This window comes from Lithobates pipiens, unplaced genomic scaffold, assembly GCF_037356315.1.
Source record: "Lithobates pipiens isolate NorthernLeopardFrog02 unplaced genomic scaffold, aLitPip1_a1.2 Scaffold_19, whole genome shotgun sequence".
Classification (NCBI taxonomy): domain Eukaryota; kingdom Metazoa; phylum Chordata; class Amphibia; order Anura; family Ranidae; genus Lithobates; species Lithobates pipiens.
The window spans coordinates 422,918,739-422,944,786 of NW_027507764.1; the positions used below are offsets into that span (position 1 = coordinate 422,918,739).

Consider the following 26,048-nt stretch of genomic DNA (forward strand, 5'->3'; position numbering starts at 1 on the left):
TGGTCCTCCTTCAAGAGACCCACTTCAGTGCTAAATCTACCCCCAGACTAACCAACCGTGCCTTCCCTGTAGAGTATCACGCGACATGCCCCTCTGCGAAGTGTAAAGGTGTTTCCATACTTCTCTCCAAAAACTTTGAATTTCAACTTTCAGATACCCTAGTAGATGACGATGGGAGGTTCCTCTTCATTAAAGGCTCTTTTAAAAATAGAATGTTCACTTTTGCAAATATATATAGCCCCAACTCCTCCCAAGTACCTTTCTTTCGGAAAGTAGTGCGCAAACTACAATCTTTCTCGGAAGGAATGCTAATCCTCGGTGGCGATTTTAACGCCCCCTTGGATCCTTTAATGGATACCTCCTCAGGGTCCTCCAGCATGACATTCCGTGCCCTTAAACAAATCAAGAAAAGTCTCCAGGAGTTATTACTCCACGACACGTGGCGATCTCTATTTCCCAAAGACAAGGATTTCACTTTTTTCTCTGTCCCACACAATAGGTATTCCCGCATTGACTACCTCATGGCTTCCCAACATAATCTGCACCATTTGACCAATGCCTCAATCGAACCTATGACGATCTCGGATCATCACCCCATCACAGCCCTTTTCACTTTCCCTGAAAAACTTGTCCGGTCCACCATCTGGAGGTTAGATGCTAGCATTCTCACAGACGAACTCAGAGCTAATGAAATTCGTGACTGTCTAACCAATTATTTCGTAGAAAATGACACGCCTGGGATCTCCCCCCTTACCCAGTGGGAGGCACATAAATGTGTAATAAGAGGGAAATTTATCTCCCTAGCTGCTGCCCTCAAGAAAGAAAGAGCTGCCACCCTAACGGGACTGTTTGCCAAGCTTAGGTCCCTTGAAACTCAACACAAGAGAACTCTTGCGTTGGACACGCATACTGAATTAACGAACGTCCGCACCCAGATCCAAGATATCTTGGGATATCAGACGAGAAAGAAATTCGCCCTATCCCAGAAGCTCTTCTACGAGCATGGGAACAAGTCAGGCCATCTTTTGGCCCAAGCCCTGAAATCTAAAGCAGCTAAGCGAACGATCCATCATATACACTCCCCCACCGGTTCGGTCCTCGAAACCAACACAGATATAGCTTCGGAGTTCGAACGCTACTACACCTCCCTCTACAACCTCAACCTCTCCAACCCGCAAACTCCAGACCCTCACAAACGACTTGGAGATATCCGGACGTATCTCTCTAAGCTCCCTCTCAAGACTATCCCCCAAGACACCCTCCAAGCCCTGGAAGCCCCTATCTCTTCAACAGAATGGTCACAAGCCGTAAAGCAACTGAAACCTGGTAAGAGTCCTGGCCCTGATGGGCTGACCTCAGCATATTATAAATTATTTGCGGAGACACTTCAAACGCCCTTCCTGAAGGCCTTCAATTCTACTCCCATCTCGAAATCTCTTCCCGGCAGCACTTTAGAAGCCCACATTACAGTTATTCCCAAACCAGATAAGGACCTCACACTCACTAGTAGCTATAGGCCGATCTCCCTTCTCAATGTAGACGTGAAAATATTTGCAAAAATTCTCGCTAATAGATTCCTCCCTTTCCTCCCGGCCCTTATATCCCCCGATCAAGTCGGTTTCGTCCCCGGGCGAGAGGCAAGGGATAACACCCTGAAATCCATCAATATCCACCATTTGATTACGCAGACTAAACAGAAAGCTTTCTTCCTATCCCTGGATGCTGAGAAGGCGTTTGACAGGGTGGCCTGGGACTACATGGAAGCAGTCCTCACCTCCTTGGGACTCGGCCCTCACATGACCAATATGATTATGTCCCTCTACTCCACACCGACAGCACGAGTCAGGGTCAACGGCACTCTGTCAAACGCCTTCTCCATCCGAAATGGAACGAGGCAGGGATGCCCCCTTTCCCCGATCCTCTTTATCCTTACGCTAGAACCTCTCCTCCAGACCCTCACCTTGAATAATGACATCAAAGGCGTCCACACTCCACTGAAAGAGTTTAAATACGCGGCCTTTGCCGATGACATTTTAATGTTTCTCACGGAGCCCATCACCACCATTCCAATCGTCCTTTCAGAATTTAGTAAATTTAAGGAGGTATCTAATCTTAAGATAAACTTCTCTAAGTCGTACGCTCTTAATATTTCCCTCCCAGAAACCGTCCAGACACAATGCGAATCGAATTTCCAGATACGCTGGAAACCTGATTCTATTACTTACCTAGGCACCCAAATACCACGGAAGTTATCGGACCTTTACGTGACAAACCACCTCCCCATCCTACATAAATTGACGACGGATCTCGAGAGATGGAACAAACAGATCCTATCTTGGTTTGGTAAGATCGCAGTTCTCAAGATGAACGTTCTACCCCGCCTACTATATATCCTCCAAACCTTACCCATACAGGTCCCCCAATCTTTCTTCACGTCCTATAATAGCATTTGTTCTAGATTTGTATGGGGACACCGGAAACCCAGAATCTCAATTAAAACCCTTTCTCGCCCGAAACATCTAGGAGGCTTGGGCTTCCCAGATATACTTAACTACTACAGAGCGGTCCACCTGACCAGGATTGTAGATTGGAATGTCCAGGACCCCTATAAGGAATGGGTTCCGTTGGAAGCATCTTTTTCATCTATACCACTAGCCTCTCTACCCTGGATAAGACCTGCCCACACCCCTGCCTCGGTCGCCCTCCACCCATTAATACACCCCACTCTAAAATGCTTTCAGCAAATTTGCCTTCGAACGAAAATCTCCTCAATCCCCGGGCCCTTATCTCCGATCAAGTGTAATCCAGACTTCCCTCCCGGCCTGTCTCCCGACTATCTGTCGGAACACTGGCCACAAGATAGGTTACGTGCCTACCATCTGTACAAGAGAGGTCAACTAGTCTCCGCCCCGATTCTTGCCAGCACCGTAGATAGACCACCCATTCCATCTTGGACTTACCTTTTAATTGCATTTTTTCTGCAATCCTTAAACAGGGACTCCCAATGCTCCAGACCTCTATCCCCTTTTGAACAACTGTGTACCCAAACAACCCCCCAAAGACATGTCATAGCCCTCACCCACAGCATGCTTTGGGATGGGGAACAACCCGGGTCCACCTTGGCTTGCAAGCGCTGGGAGGAAGATCTTTCCCTATCCATAACTGACGAACAATGGAGCACCATCTTCCAGATTATCCACAGAGGCTCCACCAATGTTAGCACCCAAGAGAATAATTACAAGATCCAATCGAGGTGGTACCGCACCCCCTCTCTCATACATAAATTCACCCCTAACACCACCGACATCTGCTGGAGATGCCTCCTAGAAAAGGGTACACCGCTGCATATTTGGTGGTCCTGTAACCTCCTTCAGGACTACTGGAGAGAAGTATGTCGAATCACCTCCCAAATTACCACTTACAACATCGAACCCTCCCCGTCCCAATGCCTTCTCCACCTTTCACCTTTATCTAGACGAGCCTACCATGGTTCCCTGGCGATGCATATGCTCAATGCGGCCAAACAATGTATCCCGATCCACTGGGGGTCGCCCAGAGTCCCCTCCATTAAAGAATGGTTTACCAGAATCAACAAAACAGCCGAAATGGAAGAATTGATCCATATTTCCAAGGACACCCCCTCGAAATTTAGCACGAAATGGGCCTGTTGGAAGCACTTTCAGACCACCACTGCCTACGCAGAAGTGTACAACTAATGACATCAGGTCCATAGTTTCACGACCTGGGCCTTACAGAGCCTAACCTATCTTCCTACCATCGAGCTTTATGGTACAGTCTCTGAAAGAAGGATGTAAATTCAAGCTACATATCCATTACTCCACTTCCGGGGGGGGGTCATAGGGAAGGGGGACTTCCCCCCTTTCACGTGATCCCCTTTTTGCCTTCTTCCTCCCACCCCCCCTTCCCTCTTCCTCCCCTTTCCCTCTCCCTCTCTGTCTCTATATCTCTCTTTCCTCCACCCTCGTCTCTCCTCCCCCCCTGCCCCATCCCCCCATTCCATTCCGCTACCTTACCACCTCATTGCAGACGTTCACACCTGCGATCTCTTACGAATACCACATACCTCCAACCACGAGTCACTTTCCCTACTCTAGGTAGACCCCTTTAGGGCTCTCCCTAGCGATATCTCATAACACGCTCTGACCCCTTGTCCCCGCGAAGATTAACCCACCTTACATTGCTATTGGCCCCTTGTCCTTCCTTTGAATTGGCCCCTTTATAAGCCTAGGGGCAACTTTTCATTAAGTATTACGATTTGGACCACTTCTGATGATTTGCAACCCACCTGTACTCCGCACATGCACCTAATCGGCTTCGTTTTACACACAGTGCTGGTCCTGTACATTGCGAGATATTCCCGTGTTGTGAATATTTTATTACTATGTAACTAGGCCGATTTTGTATCCTACCTGTTGTTGGAAATGCCTGTTCGTCTGTATTTCTTGATCTATTTTTCAAATAAAATGTGTTTTAAAAAAAAAAAAAAAAAAAAAAAAAAAAAAAAAGAAAAAAAACACACCATGTATTAGAAAAAAAAAAAAAAAAAAAGAGAGTGCTACTGTGGTCAGTATTGGTAGTGTAACTAGAGTGCCTAAGATCAATGTGCGTGGGCTGGCAGAATCCTTTTGCAGTCTCAGTACACACAAGAAAAAAATATTATGCGTCCATACAAAATTAAAAGGCATATTCACAAATGCTAGAAGTTTGGTGAACAAAATGGAGAAACTAGAAAAGGATTTCAACTTCATGGGAATATCTGAAACCTGGTTTGACAGCTCACATGACTGGCTTGCGACTGTCCAGGGGTACTTCCTGTATCAAAGAGGGGGAGGAGTATGCATGTATGCCAAGAGTGATTTGCTAATGAACACAAGGGATGACATTACTAACAGGGCAATGGCGGACATGAAATCCTTATGGCTGGTGCTTCAAGGAAGAAAAACAAGCAGGAAAATAATAGCGGTTGTATGCAACAGACAGGATGAAGAGGAGACTGATCTTCTCTCTTAGTTAAAAAGGGTAGTGAAGCAGGGCAGTGTTACTATCATGAAGGACTTCAATTATCTGGATATTGACTGTGCACACGGACCTGCTTACTTATCTAAGGCTTACTATTTCTTAAATGTCTTGCAGGATAATATCATGTGTCAGTTGACGGATGCCCTAACTAGAAATAATGCTCTGGTAGAACTGATAATTACAAACAGAGCTGATTGCAAACGTGGAAGTAAGGGATAAATTGGCTAACAGCTTATCACAGGGTAATTACATTCACCGTAAATCATAGGAGACACGAGGGTAGTACAAAAACATTAAAAGTCAAGAGAGCTAACTTTAGTAAGTTGCAATCTCTACTTCATGATATTAAAAGGGAAGATATTGTAGAAGCCAATAACCATGGATAGGGCCGCTGTTAGCCCTTGTACACACGTTCGGACATTCCGACAACAAAATCCGTCAGATTTTTTCTGACAGATTTTGTCCGAAACTGGTGTTGCATACACACGGTAGGACAAAGTTGTCGGAAAATCTGATCGTTCAGAACGTGATGACGTTTGTTCGTTGCGACGGGACTACGTTGCAGCTAGTAGCCAATAGCTTTGTTCTCATAATTTCTGAGCATGCGTGGCACTTTGTCCAATCAGAATTCTCTACAGATGATCGAACTTTGTTGTCGGAAAATTTTATATGCAGCTCTCAAACTTTTTTGGTTGGACATTCCGACGGAAAAAGTCCGATGGAGCCCATCCATGGTCGAATTATCTGACTACACGGTCCGATCGGACATTTCCTACCGTATGTACAAGGGCTTAGAGATCATGGTGTCCCATAAACAGCCTACCTGACTGGGACCCCCCACACATCCCCCCCTTACATACAGCCTACCTGACCAGGCCCCCTCCATCTCCACCCCAGCTATGGGGGTGTTGAAGGCTTGACAACCCTGGAGGTCAGAAAATATGGGATGAGGGGGTTGGGGAGCATGTTCTATGTTAGCCCACCTTCACATTTTTTTCTGAAAAAGGTGAACTAACCCTTTAAAATCAGCTGCACCATTCACTATAGTAAATATTAGGAAATCATTATGGGCTTGTTTGCACAAGCATACCTCTCTGAAAATTGATCCACATCCAGATTACTATTCTGAGAGCCTTTGACAGGAAGTGAGGAAGCATTGTCTTGCCTCCTCACCACCTCTTTTAACCACGTAGGCCTCCTTCACACAGCTATTTAGCTGCATCCCCCAGATTCCAGCTGTAAGGAACAGTGGATTCATGCTCCTGGGATGACAGGCATATGTGAACAGAGGCAGACACTAAGCCTGTACAAACCAAGCTGTTACCTGAGGTTAGGGACGGGTGTCCAAGTTTGGATGCAATCAGATGTGACCAGGCTCGGACACATGACACTAACTGCAGGTATTGGCTTAGTGTGAGCAGCAATGGCTGCTGTCAGCCTATCAATACTTAAACCACGATTTGCAAGCACCTGTCATAAGTGGTGGCTGGTGAAGTTTTTAGGATGGGAGGGTGCCAGACCCCGCCCTTCCTTTTTGACACCTCCTACTTAGTGAAAATGGGCATGGTTTGAGTGAAATAGTGGGCGTGGCTATAAGGTAGTGTGGTTAGTGTCTGAGATGAACGAGGGATGGAGGGAGAAGGAGGGAGAGAGGGGGGAGAAGGAGGGAGAGAGGGGGGAGAGGGAGGGAGAGAGGGGGGAGAGGGAGGGACAGCAGGCCCAGATCCTACACAACAATAGAAATGTGTATTCTAGAAAGTTTAACAATCAGCAGAGAAAGATATTCCAAACAGCTGGTGTTAGCACTTTAATCATCCCGGCACAATGGGTTGTTATGGTGTTAGGATGATTTAAGCATATTATTTCTATTACATCGTAAGAAAAAATAAAATCATTCAACTAAACCATAATGCAGAATCAGTAGGAGCCATGAGCGTGTCACCTGCCATGTCGCCTGCCACCAGATACCATCAGGTGTCCCCAGTGGAGTCTGTCCTTACATCAGGTGCTCCCAACGGAGTCCGTCCTTACATCAGGTGCCCCCAGCGGAGTCCATTCTTACATCAGGTCCCCCCATTGGAGTTCGTCCTTACATCAGGTGCCCCCAGCAGAGTCCGTGCTTACATCAGGTGCACCCATCGAAGTCTGTCCTTACATCATTTGCCCCCAGCAGAGTCCCCGTCAGCTGGGCCCCTCCTTACATCTGTGTCCCCATCAACGGAGCGCCTCCTTAATCTGTGTCCCAGCGGAGCTCCTCCTTACATCAGTGTCCCCGGCGGAGTCCCTCCTTACATCTGTGTCCCCAGCATAGTCCCTCCTTACATCTGTGTCCCCAACGGGGCCCCTCATTACATCTGTACATATATTATATATAATATATATATATATATATATATATATATATATATATATATATATATATATATATATATATATATATATATATATTAAAATATATATAATATATTCTCATATATTTCATGTACTTTTGGTTACTAAATACCGTAGTATGTGGGAGCTGTTCCGGAGATAGGAATTTTTTTTTGAGCTCAAGACCACTATCTTTATCTTATAATTTGTTTTTCATGTCTTTGTATAACATGTCAGTATCGATTCATGATTTGCTATGTCTGATATACTTGGGTAGCACTACACATTATGAATAGCTTATTCAATTTGTTGCCCAATGCTGAACTCTTTCTAATTCAAAAACTTCTATCCTGAGTTCTGGTGTCCAAAATTGAAATGCATATTGAAGAAGAGGCTGAATCAGTGTTTTTGTTTTTTGTGCAAACTAATCAATAAAGCACTTATTGCGATTTATTTTTACCAAAAATATGTAGAAGAATACATATCCACCAAAACTGAGGAAAAAAAAACATTTTTTTAATATATTTTTGGGGGCTATTTATTATAGCAAAAAGTAAAAAAGAATGCGTTTTTTTCAAAATTGTCACTCTTTTCTTGTTTATTTACAAATAAAATCTGCGGAGGTGATCAAATACCACCAAAAGAAAGCTCTATTTGTGGGAAAAAAAGGACGACCGTGCATTTGTCAGTTATAGCAACACAGTGCCGAATCGCAAAAAGTGCTCTGGTCAGGAAGGGGGTAAATCCTTCTGGGGCTGAAGTGGTTAATGCAAGGCAGTATTTTGCTTGTTAGCTGTGGCTTGGAATTGCATGCTATTGCTAAATCTGCGATCTACAAGCATCCCCAAATCCTTTTCCATCACTGAGAGCTCCACCTATTGTGTAATATGTATGTGCATTCTTGGCCCTCAAGTTACATTTCTCAATATTGAACCTCATCTGCCATGTAGTTGCCCTATCCCTTATTTTGTCAAGGTCTTCCTGTAATAATGCTATCTTCTGTGCCAAAGTTATTCCTATGCTAAACTTGCTATCATCAGCAAACAGTGAAGTTGATCTCTTGATTCCAACTTCTATATTATTAAAAAAACGAATTGCATAGCAAGACAGAACCCTGGGGCACACCACCCACAATTTTAGGCTATTCAGAGAATGAATCATTCATCACTACACTCTGTAACCAGTTTCCTATCCATGTACTGAGATATTTGGGGGTTCAGTTTTCAGTCAATTACAGAGGTACCATCGGTGAAACATCAATAATATTACTGTTTCAACTATCAAACCTGTCTTTATCATCTGTAAAAACGAGAAAAAAATATTTAGTACATCCACCTTTTCCCTGTAATCTGTGACCATCCAACCATGTTCATCTGTTAAAGGTCCTGACTGTTCTTTCATATTGATATATTTGGAAAAGAAAATTGGGGATTTGTTTTACTTGCTATAGCAACATGTTTCTCATTTTATTTTTTAGCTGCTCTGATTGCTCCCTTGCATTTCTTGTTGCATTCCTTGTAAATCTGGTATTCTAAGGGTGTCCCTTTTACTTTGTATTAAAAACAAAAAATGCCTGTTTTTTTCTCATGTATTTGTTTTTTTGACTGAAGAATTTAACCACATAGGGTTTCATTTTGTTCTTATATACAGTATCTCACAAAAGAGAGTACACCCCTCACATTTTTGTAAATATTTTATTATATCTTTTCATGTGACAACACTGAAGAAATGGCACTTTGCTACAATGTAAAGTAGTGAGTGTACAGCTTGTATAACAGTGTAAATTTGCTGTCCCCTCAAAATAACTTAACACACAGCCATTAATGTCTAAACCCCTGGCAACAAAAGTGAGTACACCCCTAAGTGAAAATGTCCAAATTGGGTTAAATTAGCCATTCTCCCTCCCCAGTGTCATGTGACTCATTAGTGTTACAAGGTCTCAGGTGTGAATGGGGAGCAGATGTGTTAAATTTGGTGTTATCACTCTCACTCTCTCATACTGGTCACTGGAAGCTCAACATGGCACCTCATGGCAAAGAACTCTGTGAGGATCTGAAAAAAAGAATTGTTGCTCTACATAAAGATTGCCTAGGCTATAAGAAGATTGCCAAGACCCTGAAACTGAGCTGCAACATGGTGACCAAGAGATTTAACAGGACAGGTTCCACTCAGAACAGGCCTCGCCATAGGCGACCAAAGAAGTTGAGTGCACATGCTCAGCGTCATATCCAGAGGTTGTCTTTGGGAAATAGACATATGAGTGCTGCCAGCATTGCCTCAGAGGTTGAAAGGGTGGGGGTCAGCCTGACCATATGCCACACACTGCATCAAATTGGTCAGAAGGAAGCCTATTCTAAAGATAATGCCCAAGAAAGCCCTCAGTTTGCTGAAGACAGGCAAACTAAGGACATGGATTACTAGAACAATGGCAACCAGGTGAGGAGTACAAAGACAAATGTGTCTTGTCTACAGTCAAGTATGGTGGTGGGAGTGTCATGGTCTGGGGCTGCAGTTCATTGAGGGAACCATGAATGCCAACATGTACTGTGACATACTGAAGCAGAGCATGATCCCCTCCCTTCAGAGACTGGGCCACAGGGCAGGATTCCAACATGGTAATGACCCCAAACACACCTCCAAGAAGACCACTGACTTGCTAAAGAAGCTGAGGGTAAAGGTGATGGACTGGCCAAGCATGTCTCCAGACCTAAACCCTAATAAGCATCTGCGGGGAATCCTGAAAAGGAAGGTGGAGGAGCGCAAGGTCTCTAACATCCACCAGCTCTGTGATGTCATCATGGAGGAGTGGAAGAGGACTCCAGTGGTAACATGTGAAGCTCTGGTGAAGTCCATGCCCAAGAGGGTTAAGGCAATGCTGGAAAATAATGGTGGCCACACAAAATATTTACACTTTGGGCCCAATTTGGAAATTTTCAGTTAGGGGTGTACTCACTTTTGTTGCTAGCGTTTAAGACAATAATGGCTGTGTGTTGAGTTATTTTGAGGGGACAGCAAATTTACACTGTTATACAAGCTGTACACTCACTACTTTACATTGTAGCAAAGTGTCATTTCTTCAGTGTTGTCATATGAAAAGGTTTAATAAAATATTTACAAAAATGTCAGGAGTGTACTCACTTTTGTGAGATATTGTACTTGTTACCCAATGGAATAAAATGACTAATGCACTTGTTTAATTCATCTTGAAAACCCTCCCACTTGCCTCGTGTGCTCTTTGTTGCAAGTATTTGATGCCATTGAGTGCCATGCAGTAATACAGCTTTTTGAAGTTAGTAGTGGGTGCCCAGAATACAAGGTCCCGGTGGTGGTATGGGAATGCCTCCATTCACCACCTTTGACCACTGGCAACAAAAAGGCCTATCAGTCTAAAGCCAGCCTAAATTTCACTCTAAATGTGATGGCATTATGAGGTTGGTTTACTAAAGGCAAATTGAGTGCTCACTTTGCCAGTGAATTTTCACTTTGCAGGGGGATTTTCCCTTAGCTTAATGAATATAGAAATATTTTGTTTGTCCCGAATCATTTGCATGGAAAATAAAAAACAGCATTTGTGCTTGCACATGATGAATGATAGAAGTCAGCAGAGTTTTACCTAATTTACTAAGCTAAAGAAATCCCCTCGAAAAGTGAGCAGCCTGTAGGCAGGTGCAGTCTACTTTCTCCACTGCAGGTGGAGCTCCTCCTCTATGGTTTCCTGAGCTACTAGGTAGGCACACAATTAGATGCTTCCGCACCATGTGACTCTGACAGCCATCTTGGATCAGGAAGAGCATATTTGAGGCCCTGACTTCCAGGTTTGGCATGCTTTATGCAAGTCAGCAATGTAGGGAAAGTTATACCGCCTGACAGCACTAGCATAAGGGTAATATTCCTGAAGAGGAGGGAAAGTGTAGGGTGGCAACTCCTTTGGACCATATCCCACTTAGGCACCAGATAGCCAGGTCGCATCCTACTCTCTTACCAGGCGCTGTCAACCCAGCTGATACCTGTTCACGTCACATTTTTGGAAACCGTGAGTGCACTCGGTTGGGCAGGTGACCCTCTGAGTTTGTTGTAAACTGTTGCTGCATTACTTTAATACAAGTTTTCTATTGTACCTGACTGTGTGAATTATTTCTGCTGCTCTACGCTGCATCTCACCTACAAGCCCATTTGCCTTTAGTAATTCAACCCTTATAAACCAGAGGCAGCAGTACTTTAGATCTCACTCTGTAGTAATATGGCTATAAGGCTAAAGGCACAGGAGTGCAGAAGCCCCCCTTACATACATGGAAGCACACTTCTATTTTATAGGAAGATGATTAGGAAAAAGCTATATTTTTCAGATCACTGTTTAGGCACAAATAACTTCCCTAGGTGTTCCTTATGCCATAGCAAATATTGGCTTTTTGAGTTCAGTTCCATTTTAACCTGACAGAAGTTCCAATACTTCCTCATTATAGCTAAACCTAGGAGTTGGGAGTTAATTTTATTATATGAATTCCCCTTTTTCATTCAAAAATCAAAAAAAATTATAAGACTGTATATAAAAGTTATTGGTCCTTTTGTGAGCTTTACATATGACAGGCGTATTACTTTTAACAGAGCAGAAACTACAACAAAGTATATGCAATTTCTCTCAAAGTTATTATTCAGTTTTGCAAGTAAATGTGATTTGTAAAATCTCTAAAATACATATCAAGGTATATGTACCAAAGGAAAAATATAATTGCAATATAATTGGACCCAAGGTGCGGATAATCATAAACAAAACATAACCTGAGATGGAAAAAATAATAATTGAGAATGCCCAACATCCCTAGATTCTACAGATCTTGTCAAAGTGACATTATAAATATACTGAGGGATTCTTTGTAGACAGGCTTGTGTTGAGGCAGGACAGACTAAGTGAATTGCTGTGACAAATTTTTCATCCAGTGCATTTTATATGAGGCTCAGGATACACACTGCTCCATCATCATTACTGACAGTGACGATAGCACCCTTTTTTCTTGATATCACTGACTGTTATGCATTTTCTATAGGAATAAAACTCATATCAGATATTTTAATCTAGGATAAGTTTACTAACACTTTCTGCATCTAATATTTTATTCATAGGCCTTATTTGTTTTTAAGAGCATACATCATGTTCAATTTCCTAAAATATGTATAGCATTTTCTACTACATGCACATTAGTTTACAGTTTCTTTTTATGTACTTTGTATGTAAAAGTCAACTCACAGGTTTATTAGCAAATGTATTCACTCTTTAATACACCACTAGTTCTGCCTCTGGATAATGATAATTGTGATATTCCATAAGGTATCTATTGAGGAGGCCAGAAAACAGTATTTTATCTCACAAAATGTTGTTTTATCTCTACCCCAGATAGCTCTAAGAAGTAAAAGTTTGCAGTAGTAAAATAATTAATTGATACAAGAAAATAAAATAATGTACCTATTTTGATGGAGAATTGTTATAAAAATATGCACTAAAATAATTCTTACAGCTTAGTAAATTGACCTCTATATATTCTCTATATATTCTGGCCCATCTGATAGATATACAATATAATAATAAATGGAAAGTCTAAAATTAAGCAATGTGACACCTGTGCTGTTACCATCTAATAAAACTTCTAATGTTGTTTTGAGATTGCCAATACAGTTTCCAGATGGTGTAAAAGCATTTATATTTGTGCTGATAGCTGTACTTATTTTTCTTATTATCGCTGGTAATAGTCTAGTTATGATAGCTTTTATTGTGGACAAAAGGCTCAGGACTCCCTGCAACTTCCCTCTTCTTAACATGGCTATTTGTGATTTCTTTATAGGTAAGTCTGTACATCTACTATCTTTCTGGAAATTGAGATACATGTCAGTATATTATGGGTGGGGGAACATAGGCGTGTGCATAGGGTCTGATGGACGTTCCTAGGCACACCCTAATCATCTAGTGTGCATTAGCATTATCGTTTTGTGTAACATCAGGGAGATGGGAAAATTCTCCCTCTTACCAGCTCTGCCATAAGAGAAGTACTTGCGCACTTCTCTTTACTGTGCTAGCAGGGAGATCAATATGCCAGGGCCATATATATATATATATATATATATATAAGTATATATAAGTAGTAGGTGAGATGCACACACGGTCAGTGAAACAGGTGTGCCAGCAATCGAGTCCGTCCCAAAGACTCAATATAAAAAAGCAGAAGAGGGATTGCTGCACAAACAAAAGTAAATTTATTGATAAAATTTACATCACATCAGGCATAATTCAGGTATTGCTTTTTCATATATATATATATATATATATATATAGACACACACACACACGTGTGTGTTTAAGCTTTGGGGTGCACACCTGTCAGAAACCATGAAATCAGGCCGAGACAGAAGTACAGTTAAATCACACTTGTTTAATAATAAAAGTAAATTTATTAAATTTAATAAAAGTAAATAGAACAAACGTAGTCAAAACATAGCCAGAGTTCAGTAACCGGAACGGATAGTCAGACAAGCCAAACATCAGGGAGTTGGAGATGACTATAGTAAAACAGCAAGCAAGATCTGGAGCCAGAAGGGATGTCAGGAATGCAGGATATAGTTTCTGTGATGTTGACTAAGGCGAAGGCAGAGATCCTCTGGGCTGGCCGACTTAAGTAAGCAGGACTAACGAGCAGGATATCATCAACAGCTGATTAACCTTGGAGAGATAGGAGCTGGCAATTAGCCGACAGCTGAACGGCCAGCTCAGAGAAGGAAGGGCCGAGCCCAGCCCTGACAACACCCACATGCTATAGGCTGTGCACACTTTTAGTGGGGAGTTATAAAAATTGAAGGATAGGAGATGTTTGAAAGCATCACATGTTATTACCTGCACTGGAAGAGTGACTGTTGTTATCTACATTTTTATGGGCAAAACTACCCTTGCAGTGATTACCCCCCCCCCCCCCCCCACATACTGCACAGGTTTAGGGGACATAAATAAGATCTACTGACCCAATCCTCCGCTTCCCCCACGCTACTAGGCTGGTCCCCGCAGAATCATCTCCCCCACACTCAACTGGTCTAAGTAGCCAAATTGGGCTTTGAATAGACTTTAGGTAAACAAGGAACTAATTAAATTATAACTCCAGCTAACACTTTTTAGACAGTTACAGTAACATTTATTCTTTTTTTTTTCTTCTTTTTATGGAAAAAAGTTTAAAGCATATGAATAAAATCTGATGAATTTCACTATAAAAAATACACCTGTTCTTTCTACCAAAGCATGGTGTCTATGGAGTTACCACTCCTCACTTGTTGCAACTAGAACTGATCCTGAGGCAGAGACAGTATTTTAGATTGCAAGCTCATTTGGGGCAGGGTTTAATGGTGAATATTCCAATGTACAGTATTATGGAGTACATAGTATTGTATACTCTAATTCATTATAATAAGTGTGTGTGTGTATCAGTGTTTTTTACAATTATATCTCATTTTTGTATCATGTAATAGGTGCCATATCAATCCCTCTGTATTCACCATACAAGTTTACGAGGCAATGGAAACTGGGTAAATTTCTGTGCAAGTTTTGGCTTATTTCGGACTATACAATGTCCACTGCTTCCGTATATAATATTGTTCTTATTAGCTGTGACAGATATCTCTCTGTGACCAAAGCTGTAAGTAAGAAATCAGTTTAGCATTTTTCTATGCTCACCGTTGTATCATATTTTATCTATGCTTTTTTTGCTCACCTCTGTACCCATATTTTCAGGGGTTGGTGTGATGTCTACCATTCCAAGTTCTGCATTCTTGGGTGGTGGGTGTTAAAAGACATTTATAGTGTATGCTCTAGGGCTAGGCAATATAACTACTACCAATAAGAAATAATAGGGCGGTCTACGGAAGAAGATACAAATGTTGAACAGAGAAGACTGGATTAGTTGTTGGGCGGAAGGAGTCACAGGAACTGCCTGTTACAATAATCTGGCAGCTGCCTGTGTTTGTTTGCATTCAGCAAACTATGGAGCAAAGGGAACATGGGGACCCCTGCATGTATAGATCACTGGAACAAGAAGATGAGTTTGGAATACGCCAGTGTCTTGACTGTGGAGGATTTTGTCTAACTGTCCACTGATGTTATAATAAATATGGTTAAATATGGTACATAAACATGTATGGTCTACAAATAAGTAGTGTGCATTTGTAGACCATACATAAACATGTATGGTCTACAAATACACACTACAAAGAATCTCCAGCTAGAACTACTAGTAGTGATGAGTGAAATGGTGAATTGCAAGTTCTTGTGAAAATACCCATGCATATGTGGCACAGTGGTGTAGTGGTTAGCACTCTCACCTAGCAGTAAAAAGGGTCACTGGTTTGAGTCCCAACCATGTCACTATCTGCCTGGAGTTTGCATGTTCTCCCTGTGCCTGCGTGGGTTTCCTCTGGGTACTCCGGTTTCCTCCCACACTCCAAAGACATGCAGGTAGGTTAATTGGCTTCTGTCCAAAATTGGCCCTAGTATATGAATGAGGACCTTGGATTGTGGGCTCCTTGAGGGTAGGGACCAATGTGAGTGTGCAATGTACTAGGATAGGGGTAGACACTCACTCAGGTTGAACTGGATGGACTAGTGTCTTTATTCAACCTTACTAACTATGAAACTATATTCGTGCAGTCTTCTTAATCCCAGAATTTGTGAATCATTATTGCCTGGATTCCAAAACTGTGCAATTTTCTGTATATTGGAGATAGAAACATTTTGAAGAAATAAACAATGCTGAATTGTCAGTTTTTCTGATTTGATAATTTGTAATTATTAGCTCTAATTTGGTACAGAATATAATTTTGGTTGCAACAGTAGCACAAGTTTTATTGTTATTGTAGATGAATTATATTTTTTGTATGTTTTTCTAATATATTTTTTTGTTTGCCCATCTATATTGAGTATAAGTCAAAGCCACTAGTACAGCCTTTTTCTAGGATTTAAGAGAGTTTCGTAGGAGGAATATCTTTGAAACATACATTGGTACCTTATTTAAAAAGATATTTTAAAAAAATTAATAAATAAAAAACATGTTATACTTACCTGCTTTGTGCAATAATTTTTCACAGAGCAGCCCCAATCCTCTTCTTCTTGGGTCCCAAGCCGGTGCTCTTGACTCCTCCTTTTCTATGTGTGCCTCAATAGCAAGCCACTTACTATCTGGGCACACCTGTAGGCTCGATCATGAGACCGGCTGTATGCATATATTGACATATACAGCGTGGCTCAGCCCCGCCTCTCGATTACTGCTTACAGGATTTGATTAACAGCCTCTGTGAATAGATGGAGAGAACAGAGCCGCTGTTGATGGGCACTGTGCTGGATCGAGTGATGAGAGGTGAGAGAGATGGGGGGCTTTAAATACATATATTTAATATATACTTTTTTAAAATCTTTTTATTTTCATTTATAAAACATACAAGCAATACAACTGTACAATAGCACAGCCAATATCGTGTCGCAGCACCAGATAGGAGACACACGTAGGGGTCACGGGGATGCATTGCATGATGTAGAGGTGTCAGATAATCTACAGGCACTATAGACAAATGATATCAATTAACTGGTGTGGCTCATGCTCCAGACTTAAATGTGTAATGAAACAGCCCAGGTGAAACAGTGTGCATTAAAGGGCCATCTATATGCATTCTAAAGGGAGGCCAACAATTATCAGGTGACCCGCCTAGTTGGCCGCAGAGGTAGAAGGTTCTGCCAACCATTTAGCCCACACTTTGTCATATTTTTTTGGGGGCAGCCTCTATGTAGATAGGTGTCCTTGTATAAAGGAAGCACATTATTGACATGCTTTTTCCATAGAGAAATAGAGGGGGGAGCCCGTAGCCTCCAACATAGGGTGATGGCTTTCCTGGCAAAGAAAAGTAAGAGGCCCAACAAAGTCCTTTCGGCCACCCTGGGTACCAGCTCCTCCACCAACCCAAGCAGACATATTTTTGGGGACAGAGCAATGGAGACATTAAGTAATTAATTTACCACCATAAGGATTTGTGACCAGTAGACTCAAATCACTGGGCAGGACTACAAAATGTGAATGTAGTACCCCGGGGCATGGTCACAGCGCCAGCACTTCAAGGAAAGAGAGGACCTCAATTTATGCAACTGAGGAATGAGGTAAGCCCTGGGAACAATCTTATACTCTATGAGGAGGTCTCTCAAGGAGAAAATAATTTTAAATGGGAAATCCCATATGTCCTCCCAGTCCTCTGAGTCCATATATTTAATATATACTTTAAAGAATATATCTAAACCAAAAATAGGATACACTATACATTAAACATTAGGCTTCCAAATAAAATCAAGAGGTTGATTTCTGGTATATTCTATTGCCTACATTTCTCACATCCCGAAACTCTTTATGATAAAAGTGGTCCAGACCAAGCCTTTTCTGGAACTTTTTGTTTAAATTAGTATTTTTAGCTAGAAAATTACTTAGAACCCCCAAACATTTTATATATATATATATATATATATATATATATATATATATGTTTTTTAGCAGAGACCCTAGAGAATTAAAGGGCAATCTTTGCAATGTTTTATGTTTTTTTAAGTTTTCCCATTGATTTTTGTCAAGCAAAGAACGCTTTATAAAAAAGATATCGATAGTTGTCATCTTGCCTGTAGGCATGTGAGGCCCACAGGCATTCTCTTCCTGGATTCTGTGACGTGCATCTCCCAGAATGCAACGCCCGTTCTAGCGTAGATCTCGCGCATGCGCAGTAATGTTTGTATAGGAGCACCGTCAACTGCTTTGGCTCTAAATCGTGCGATAACTCGCGCCAGGCTGCCGCACAGACTCCTGGGAACAAGAAAAGAGGATCCCAGGAGACAGTGCGGCACAAAGGAAGTGTCGACCTAGTGGCAGCAACACCGCCCATATCCGCATCAACCCCGCCCATATCCGCAATCCCCCGAACACAGAAATGGTCAGTAACTCAAGGATAAAAAAGGTACAAGAAAATTAAATGTCCTCATTATATATAACAGAGAAAAATAATATGCGGGAGCTATTTTTTATAAATCGGGTGGAGCTCCGCTTTAAGTATTTAGACTGCTACCAGGAAAAAAGGTGTGTGTTCCTTTAAAAATTAAAAGAAAGAGTCCCTGCGCTGTCTGTGCTCAATAAAATAGCATAAATATATGAAAAAACATTAACAAATCTTTTACAATATCAACCAAAAATTCATATGCAGAAAAAGTGACAAAATATTCCAAAAATTGCAACTGATAAGTGCATAAGGTGCTATAAATCTTCGGTACCACGATAATTCCTTTAAAGTGCAATCCGTGCAGAAAAAGTTCCTTAAAAAGTGCAATCCGTGCAATGGTGATGAAAGTGCTGTGCCCCCTTCCTCTCATGCCCTCACTCACCAGCTACCCATAAAAAGATCAGTAAATGGTGTAAAACCACGCTTATGCCGCGTACACACGGTCAGAGAATCCGTCGGAATGCGTCTTATCGGAGCGTGTCGTCAGATAATCCGACTGTGTGTGGTATGCATCAGACTGATTCCATCCGAATCTCCGTCTGACCCAATTTTCCAACATGTTGGAAATATTTCCCGACCAACTGGGCCGGTCGGACGTAATCCGATCATGTGTAGAGAATTTTGATCGGACCAAGTGCCACGCATGCTCAGATCAAATTCCTACATCAAAGCTATTGGCTACTAGCCTGAATCTAGTCCCATTGTAACGAAATTACGTCATCAGGTTCTGAAAGATCGGATTTTTCGACAACTTAGTCCGACCGTGTGTATGCAACAGTTTCGGACACAATCCGTCGGACAAAATCTGACAGATTTGGTTGTGGAAATCTCCGACCGTGTGTACAGGGGCTTAGTGTTCAAAATATATAGCAAAGCAGCCAGCACTACAAGGGACAACTTGTGCAATAAATTATAAATATAAACAGTGCAGCGCTAAAACATAAAATCACCCAAAAAACAAAAAAGGAAGAATCACCGCTGTGAAAGACTTCTGCCACCAAATGTGATATACGTTCCGGTAAGCCTCCTTATATCACATTTGGTGGCAGAAGTCTTTCACAGCTTTGGGTGATTGATCATCATTATGTGGAATCACAACGTTTATGGACTCACCTATATGAACTATGTAAGAGTTCTCCTATTATGGTATTGATTTTTTGACATTTTTCTTTATTTTATGATTTACTGCCATCAATGATTTTGTATTTTTATGTTTTAGCGCTGCACTGTTTATATTTATAATCCATAATGTGCCTGTAATGTGCCTGTAATGGTGGAATCCTATGTGTCTTTAATAGATATATCCTTTTCTCTTCCTCAGGTTCCCACTGGTTAGAAGTAGTCATAGGAGGAAAATAGAGCATACATGGCATGATATTGTTTAAAAGGTTGTATTATAATAAAGCAGGATACACTCACATGGTAGTCTTTTAAGACAAGCATAAAAAACAGCCGTGCAGTCTGCAGTTTGCGTTCCAAATCCAGGAAGAGACATCACCGGAAGTCCCTGGGTGTAGTAAGAGGGTGCTTTGGGGCTGTTTTTCTTCAGCTGGAACAGGGTCCTTAGTCAAGGTAGAGGGAATTATAAACAGTTCCAAATACCAGTCAATATTGGCACAAAACCATCAGGCTTCTGCTAGATAGCTGAACATGAAGAGGAACTTCATCTTTCAGCATGACAATGACCCAAAGCATACATCCAAGTCAACAAAGGAATGGCTTCACCAGAAGAAGATTAAAGTTTTGGAATGGCCCAGCCAGAGCCCAGACCTGAATAGAAAATCTGTCTGGTCATCTGAAGAGGGCTGTGCACAGAAGAGGCCCTCACAATCTGACAGATTTGGAGTGTTTTTGCAAAGAAGAGTGGGCAAATATTGCCAAGATGTGCCATGCTGATAGACCCATGTCCACAAATACTGAGTGCTGTAATACAATCAAAAGGTGCTTCAACAAAGTATTAGTTTAAGGATGTGCACACTTATGCAACCATAATATGTTATTTTTTACTCCACTCGCTAAAAGATTTCAGTTTGTTGTACCATTTATTAAAAAACATTAAAAGGTGGGAAAATTGCTGAAATGATTTATCCTCATCTCATTTTTATACATTACAGAAACCTGACATTTTAATAGGGGTGTGTAAACTTTTTATATCCACTGTAGTTGAAGGTAAATCTAAAGGAAATTGAACAAGAACATTGTATAATGTATGGGCGGCTTAAGATGTAAAAGAATCTGTAATGTAGCTTCCCCATGATCCTAACAAATCTATATTAACTAATTATGCAGCATAATGGTGTGTCGTCTAATGCATCTAAATTATTATCTTGTAGGTCTTATATCGCTCATCACAGAACAAAAAAAGTCATGCTGTTTTAAAGATGGCTTTAGTGTGGATACTCTCATTCCTTTTATATACACCAGCCATTTTTATTTTTGATAAAAATAATCCAGAATATATTTGTTCAGTTGGATTTAATAGCATATCAACATTTCTTTTAGTTTCGTCATGCTTAGACTTTTTTTTGCCTATCATTAGTATTTCCTTCTTTAATTTGAGTATTTATTGGAATATAATAAAAAGAAGCAGGAAGAAATCTCAGCCTTTTAAGCTTCAACCATTGAATGAAGAGGAACATAATGAACCTTATGTTATTACAGCAGAAGATACTACTTCTTCAGGGATTGAAGAAATAAATAAGGGACTGAAGGACTCTGTCATGCAATGGTTCAATAAGAGGAATCCTGTCTGTTCCAAAAATGAAACAAGGACTAATGCTAATTTAATTAGTCTTTCTCGAGATAAAAATGTAGCCAAGTCTCTTTCAGTGTTGGTTTTTGTTTTTATATTGTGTTGGGCACCATACTCAATTATGGCTGCCTGTCGTGATTTATGCTACCAAACATACGTCAGTGATGTTACAACCTGGTTGTTATGGATTAATTCAGCCATTAACCCTGTGCTCTATCCCTTTTGCCACAAGAGTTTTAAAAGGGCTTTCACTTTAACTGCTAAAAAGATTGGCAGTGTTTGCAAAATACATTTTTAAAATTGTTGTAAAATGCTGGTTTCTCAGTCTTGAGATGCGATCTTAAGAAACCTCAGCCAGTTGAATTACATTTTAGCAAAACTGTACAACTGTACAGCTGGTTTCAACTTTGGGATGCAACAATCTTTAGAAACTTCAGCCAGTTGAATTGGACAATTATGGACAGCTAAATAATGCCCTCCATTAGAAATGCAGAGAGTAACAGAAATTGAATTAGATTACTGAGTTGAGACTTCAATAACTATCCTACCATTACACCAACAATGCTTTTTGAGTACACAGCAACCCAACCAAACACATTTTTTTCAATGACCAAAAAAATAAGGAGTTGGAGTGGATTGCATGTAAGATATTTAAAAATGTTGGGCCGTTCCCTATGTCACCTCACATGACTTTATGGAAGAATCCCAACTTCTCTCACTTTTATACATATGAGGACCCTGTGGTGTGGATCAAATTTAAGATCAAGGTACTAGGGGATATTGTATGTAATGGTATGTTGAGGTCCTTTGATGATCTCAAATCTGCTTATTGTCTTCCAAACCTCAATTTTTTTGTTACTTACAAGTAAGGCATGCCTATTCCGCTCAATGTTGTTCTGCACAGGTCACCCTTCCGCTCCTCTGATCTGGAATCTATTTTGCGGGATGGAAACCTTTCTAAACCCTTGTCTACTGTTTATAAATATCTGTTTCCCGAAACTACAAAACTGCTTCAACCCTGCCGACTGCTATGGACAGCTGTAGTGCCTGATATGGATGATTAGGATTGGGATGGTGTATGGGAGGTCCCCTTCAATAGACTGGTACCTGCAAGAGACCACTTAATACACTATAATTTTTTGTTACTGAAAAACGTGTTGCGCTATCAATATAAGGTGCAAAAATTCATAACAATTAATAAATCAAGTAAAACATTCCTATATATCAAAAACTGTAAATAAGAATGTGTTAAAAAAAACATTCATAAATAGTCCAGTAAAGTCCATCCTTAAAAAAAGATGAGAAGTGTTCTTGTGCAAAAAAGTTAATTTATACTTTATCAACAAAAACCCATATTTCTCTCAAGCTGCTTACCAGCTACTCTGACTCCAAGATGGTGGTCTGGCTGCACTTTATCCCAGTATCTCCATGGGATGGATGGATATCAGGAGCCAAGATTTCAGGAAGGGTTACCATACAACCAGGATGTTCAACTTACCACTTCTTTGCTGTGGTTATTATTTTTAAGCTGTTGCAACAAATTGAGAGAATTTCTGTTAGGATCTGTTTAGGCTAACTATTTGTGAAAATGTGACACCACCTTTTTGGGAAACATGAAACAATGTGTGGATTTTCACCAAACTTATACAGTGCTGACCTGTAACATATGTTTCAGGTCACTGCTGTATACATTTGGAGGATTATTGTGATATCCCCTGTTACAGGGATTGATATTTAGCTGCTTCCCCTGCATTTTGATCCTAGAGCTGGTGATACTGTATCAATATATATGTGTGTGGAGTATGAATTTGTAATACATTGATGTTTGCAGTGGGGTGGGTGCATATACTTTCTTTTTAGGATGTGGAACATTTTTGTATGGTCGCAGGTATATTTGGTTATATGTTTTGTTTTTCGTGAGTATGACTGTGTTGCTGTTGTTCACTTCACAGCCACTGTTTGTAACAATATAAGCAAAATCAATAAAAATAATTAAAAACAGATATTTGAAAATCTTTGAAAAATTATCTTCTATAAGTATGGTGAATTGTAGCTCTTGTTTTTATTTTTTAACTATTTAGAAAAAACATAACTTTAAAAAATCTTCTAACTAGTATATGCAGCCTTGGCCCACAAGTGAAATAATTACTAAACTCCATAAGAAATGTACAGCGTGCAATAGTCTATTAGTAATAGTCTAGTCTGCAACTAATAAAGAGGAGGGATAAGCTTGATGTTCAGGTCGAACATAAGTCCAACTTGAACATCGGTCGCTCGTGGAAGAACGAACATTATGGGGTGTTCGCACCAAATTCGAGCGCAACGGAACAACCCATAATGCACTGTGAAATCGCAGTGCATTGCTGTATGATGATTGGCCAAAGCATGCATCTAACCTGCATGCTTTGGCCAATCAGAGCGCCCTCTGCTAAGAGAGCCATAATTGGCCAAAGGCATGGTGCCTTTGGCCAATCATGGCACAGGAGACTAAGTCCACGCCCCACACTATATAAGGCTGCTTGCACGGCGGCTGTGTGTAGTGTTGTTGGTGTGGACAGAGAGATATCTTGATTTAGATTAAGCAGGCAGGTTATTCAGTTAGTGGCAGTGTATTTGATATATATATATATATATATATATATATATATATATATATATATATATATATATATATATACAGTGCAGGCAGTGTGCAAAGTATCAAATACAGTGTGTACAGTTTCTACCACAGTTCTGTTGTTGTATACAGTATAAAATACAGTGCGGCCATTGTACAGTTGCTAATACAGTGTGTACAGTGCAGCCGTTGTACAGTTGCTAATACAGTGTGTACAGTTTCTACTACACTTCTGGTGGTGTAAACAGTACACAATACAGTGCAGCCATAGCCAAGTTGCTAATACAGTGCAGGTGGTGAACACAGTATCTAATGCAGTGTATACAGTTTCTACTACACTTTTGGTGGTGTACACAGTACACAATACATTGCAGCCATAGTACAATTTCTAATACAGTGCAGGTGGTGTACACAGTGTGTACAGTTTCTACTACACTTCTGGTGGTGTACACAGTACACAATACAGTGCAGCCGTAGTACAGTTGCTAATACAGTGAAGGTGGTGTACACAGTATCTAATACACTGTGTACAGTTTCTATTACACTTCTGGTGGTGTGCACAGTATAAAATACAGTTCAACCATAGCACAGTTGCTAATACAGTGCAGGCGGTGTACACAGTGTCTAATACAGTGTGTACAGTTTCTACTACACATCTGGTGGTGTACACAGTATAAAATACAGTGCAGCCATAGCCAAGTTGCTAATACAGTGCAGGTGGTGTACACAGTATTTAATACAGTGTGTACAGTTTCTACTACATTTCTGGTGGTGTACACAATACACAATACAGTGCATCCGTAGTACAGTTGCTAATACAGTGCAGATGGTGTACACACTATCTAATACAGTGTGTACAGTTTCTGCTACACTTCTGGTGGTGTACACAGTACACAATACAGTGCACCGTAGTATAGTTTCTAATACAGTACAGGTGGTGTACACAGTATCTAATACAGCGTAGTGTGGTGTTGCAAAACAAAATATACATCATGTCCAGAAGGCCACCAAGGTGATGCAGATGCTCACAGGCCACTAAAAGAGGGCAAGCAGCCTCTGTGTCTACAGTTAACAGTGCTGGTCGCAGACATAGTGCATCCCCTGCAGGTGGCCATGAGGTGCGCTTGTCCTTTTTTTTCTGCTGCTGGCCATGTTATTAAGCCAGAACATGCAGAAGAGTTGGTGGAATGGATAACAAAGCCGTCCTCATCCTCCTCATCCTCTGTCACCCAGGCTCAGAGTAGTTTGCCTTCCAAGCAGCTGCCAAAGCAGCCTATTCCACTAGTTCCTTGTCCATAGTCACTCCTTCCGTAGCCCGACCATCATGCACGGAGGAATCACCAGAATTATTCGACCACAGTGTCAGGTACATGCTGCTGGGGGATGCACAGTGATTTTAAGGCTCTGACGTTGATTCCCAGGTTGAGGAAGGGAGTAATATGAGCCTAGAGAGGGGGGTGCCCAAGAAGGACAAGAAACTGTCAGTCATGTTCCCCCAGCTGCAACATACTGCCAAGTTTGTTCCAGTGATGAGGAGGGAGGGGATGATGATGTCACTGACTGTACTTGGGTGCCTGAGATAAGAGAGGTGAAGGAGGAGGCACAACTCCAACGAGGCAGGATGTCCTCTAGGGGACTGCTTAAGGGCAGCCACCCTATTGCATCACACTGCAGAGCTCAGCAGGTGCAGGGTGCTGCTGACTCCCTGCTAACTTTTAAAAGTTCCTTGGTGTGTTCCTTTTTCAACACGTGTGCAGCAGCTTGCACCATTGCTGTTTGTAACCTATTTCTGAAGTTTATCAAGCGTGGCCAGAACAGCAGCCGCTTGGGCACCACATGCTTGACCAGACATATGATGACCTTGCTTGCAGTCTATTGGCAACAGCACCTGAAAGACCCACATCAAAGAAAAAAGGCGGACCGCTCCTTGCTCCTCATCTTGGATCCCCAACCCCACTATACCTCCAGTCCTCTCAAAAACCTGCACTGAGAGGAATGAAAGTATAGCAGTAGGTGTCCCAAGTATTTGCAGCCAATCTGCTAGCAGTACACCACCATCTGATTTTAGAAGGCAAATTTCCCTACCCCAGTTGCTGAACCATAAAAAAAATCAGTCCCAGCCATCCATATGCTCAAGGTCTAAATGTTAGCTTGGCCAACTTGCTAGCACTGCAACTTCTGTCTTTTCAGCTGGTAGACTCTGCCCCCTTTTGTGAA

General features: G+C 41.3%; 1 protein-coding gene across 1 annotated transcript; it reads left to right on the forward strand.

The window, feature by feature from the left end:
• The first annotated feature begins 12,139 nt into the window (after positions 1 to 12,139).
• Positions 12,140 to 23,183, forward strand: LOC143997138 (histamine H3 receptor-like). The gene is made up of 3 exons (XM_077492588.1): positions 12,140 to 13,247; positions 14,914 to 15,080; positions 20,796 to 23,183. The coding sequence occupies exons 1-3, from the start codon at positions 12,995 to 12,997 to the stop codon at positions 21,510 to 21,512; spliced, it is 1,137 nt and encodes a 378-aa protein (XP_077348714.1). The 5' UTR covers positions 12,140 to 12,994; the 3' UTR covers positions 21,513 to 23,183.
• The last annotated feature ends 2,865 nt before the right edge of the window (positions 23,184 to 26,048 follow it).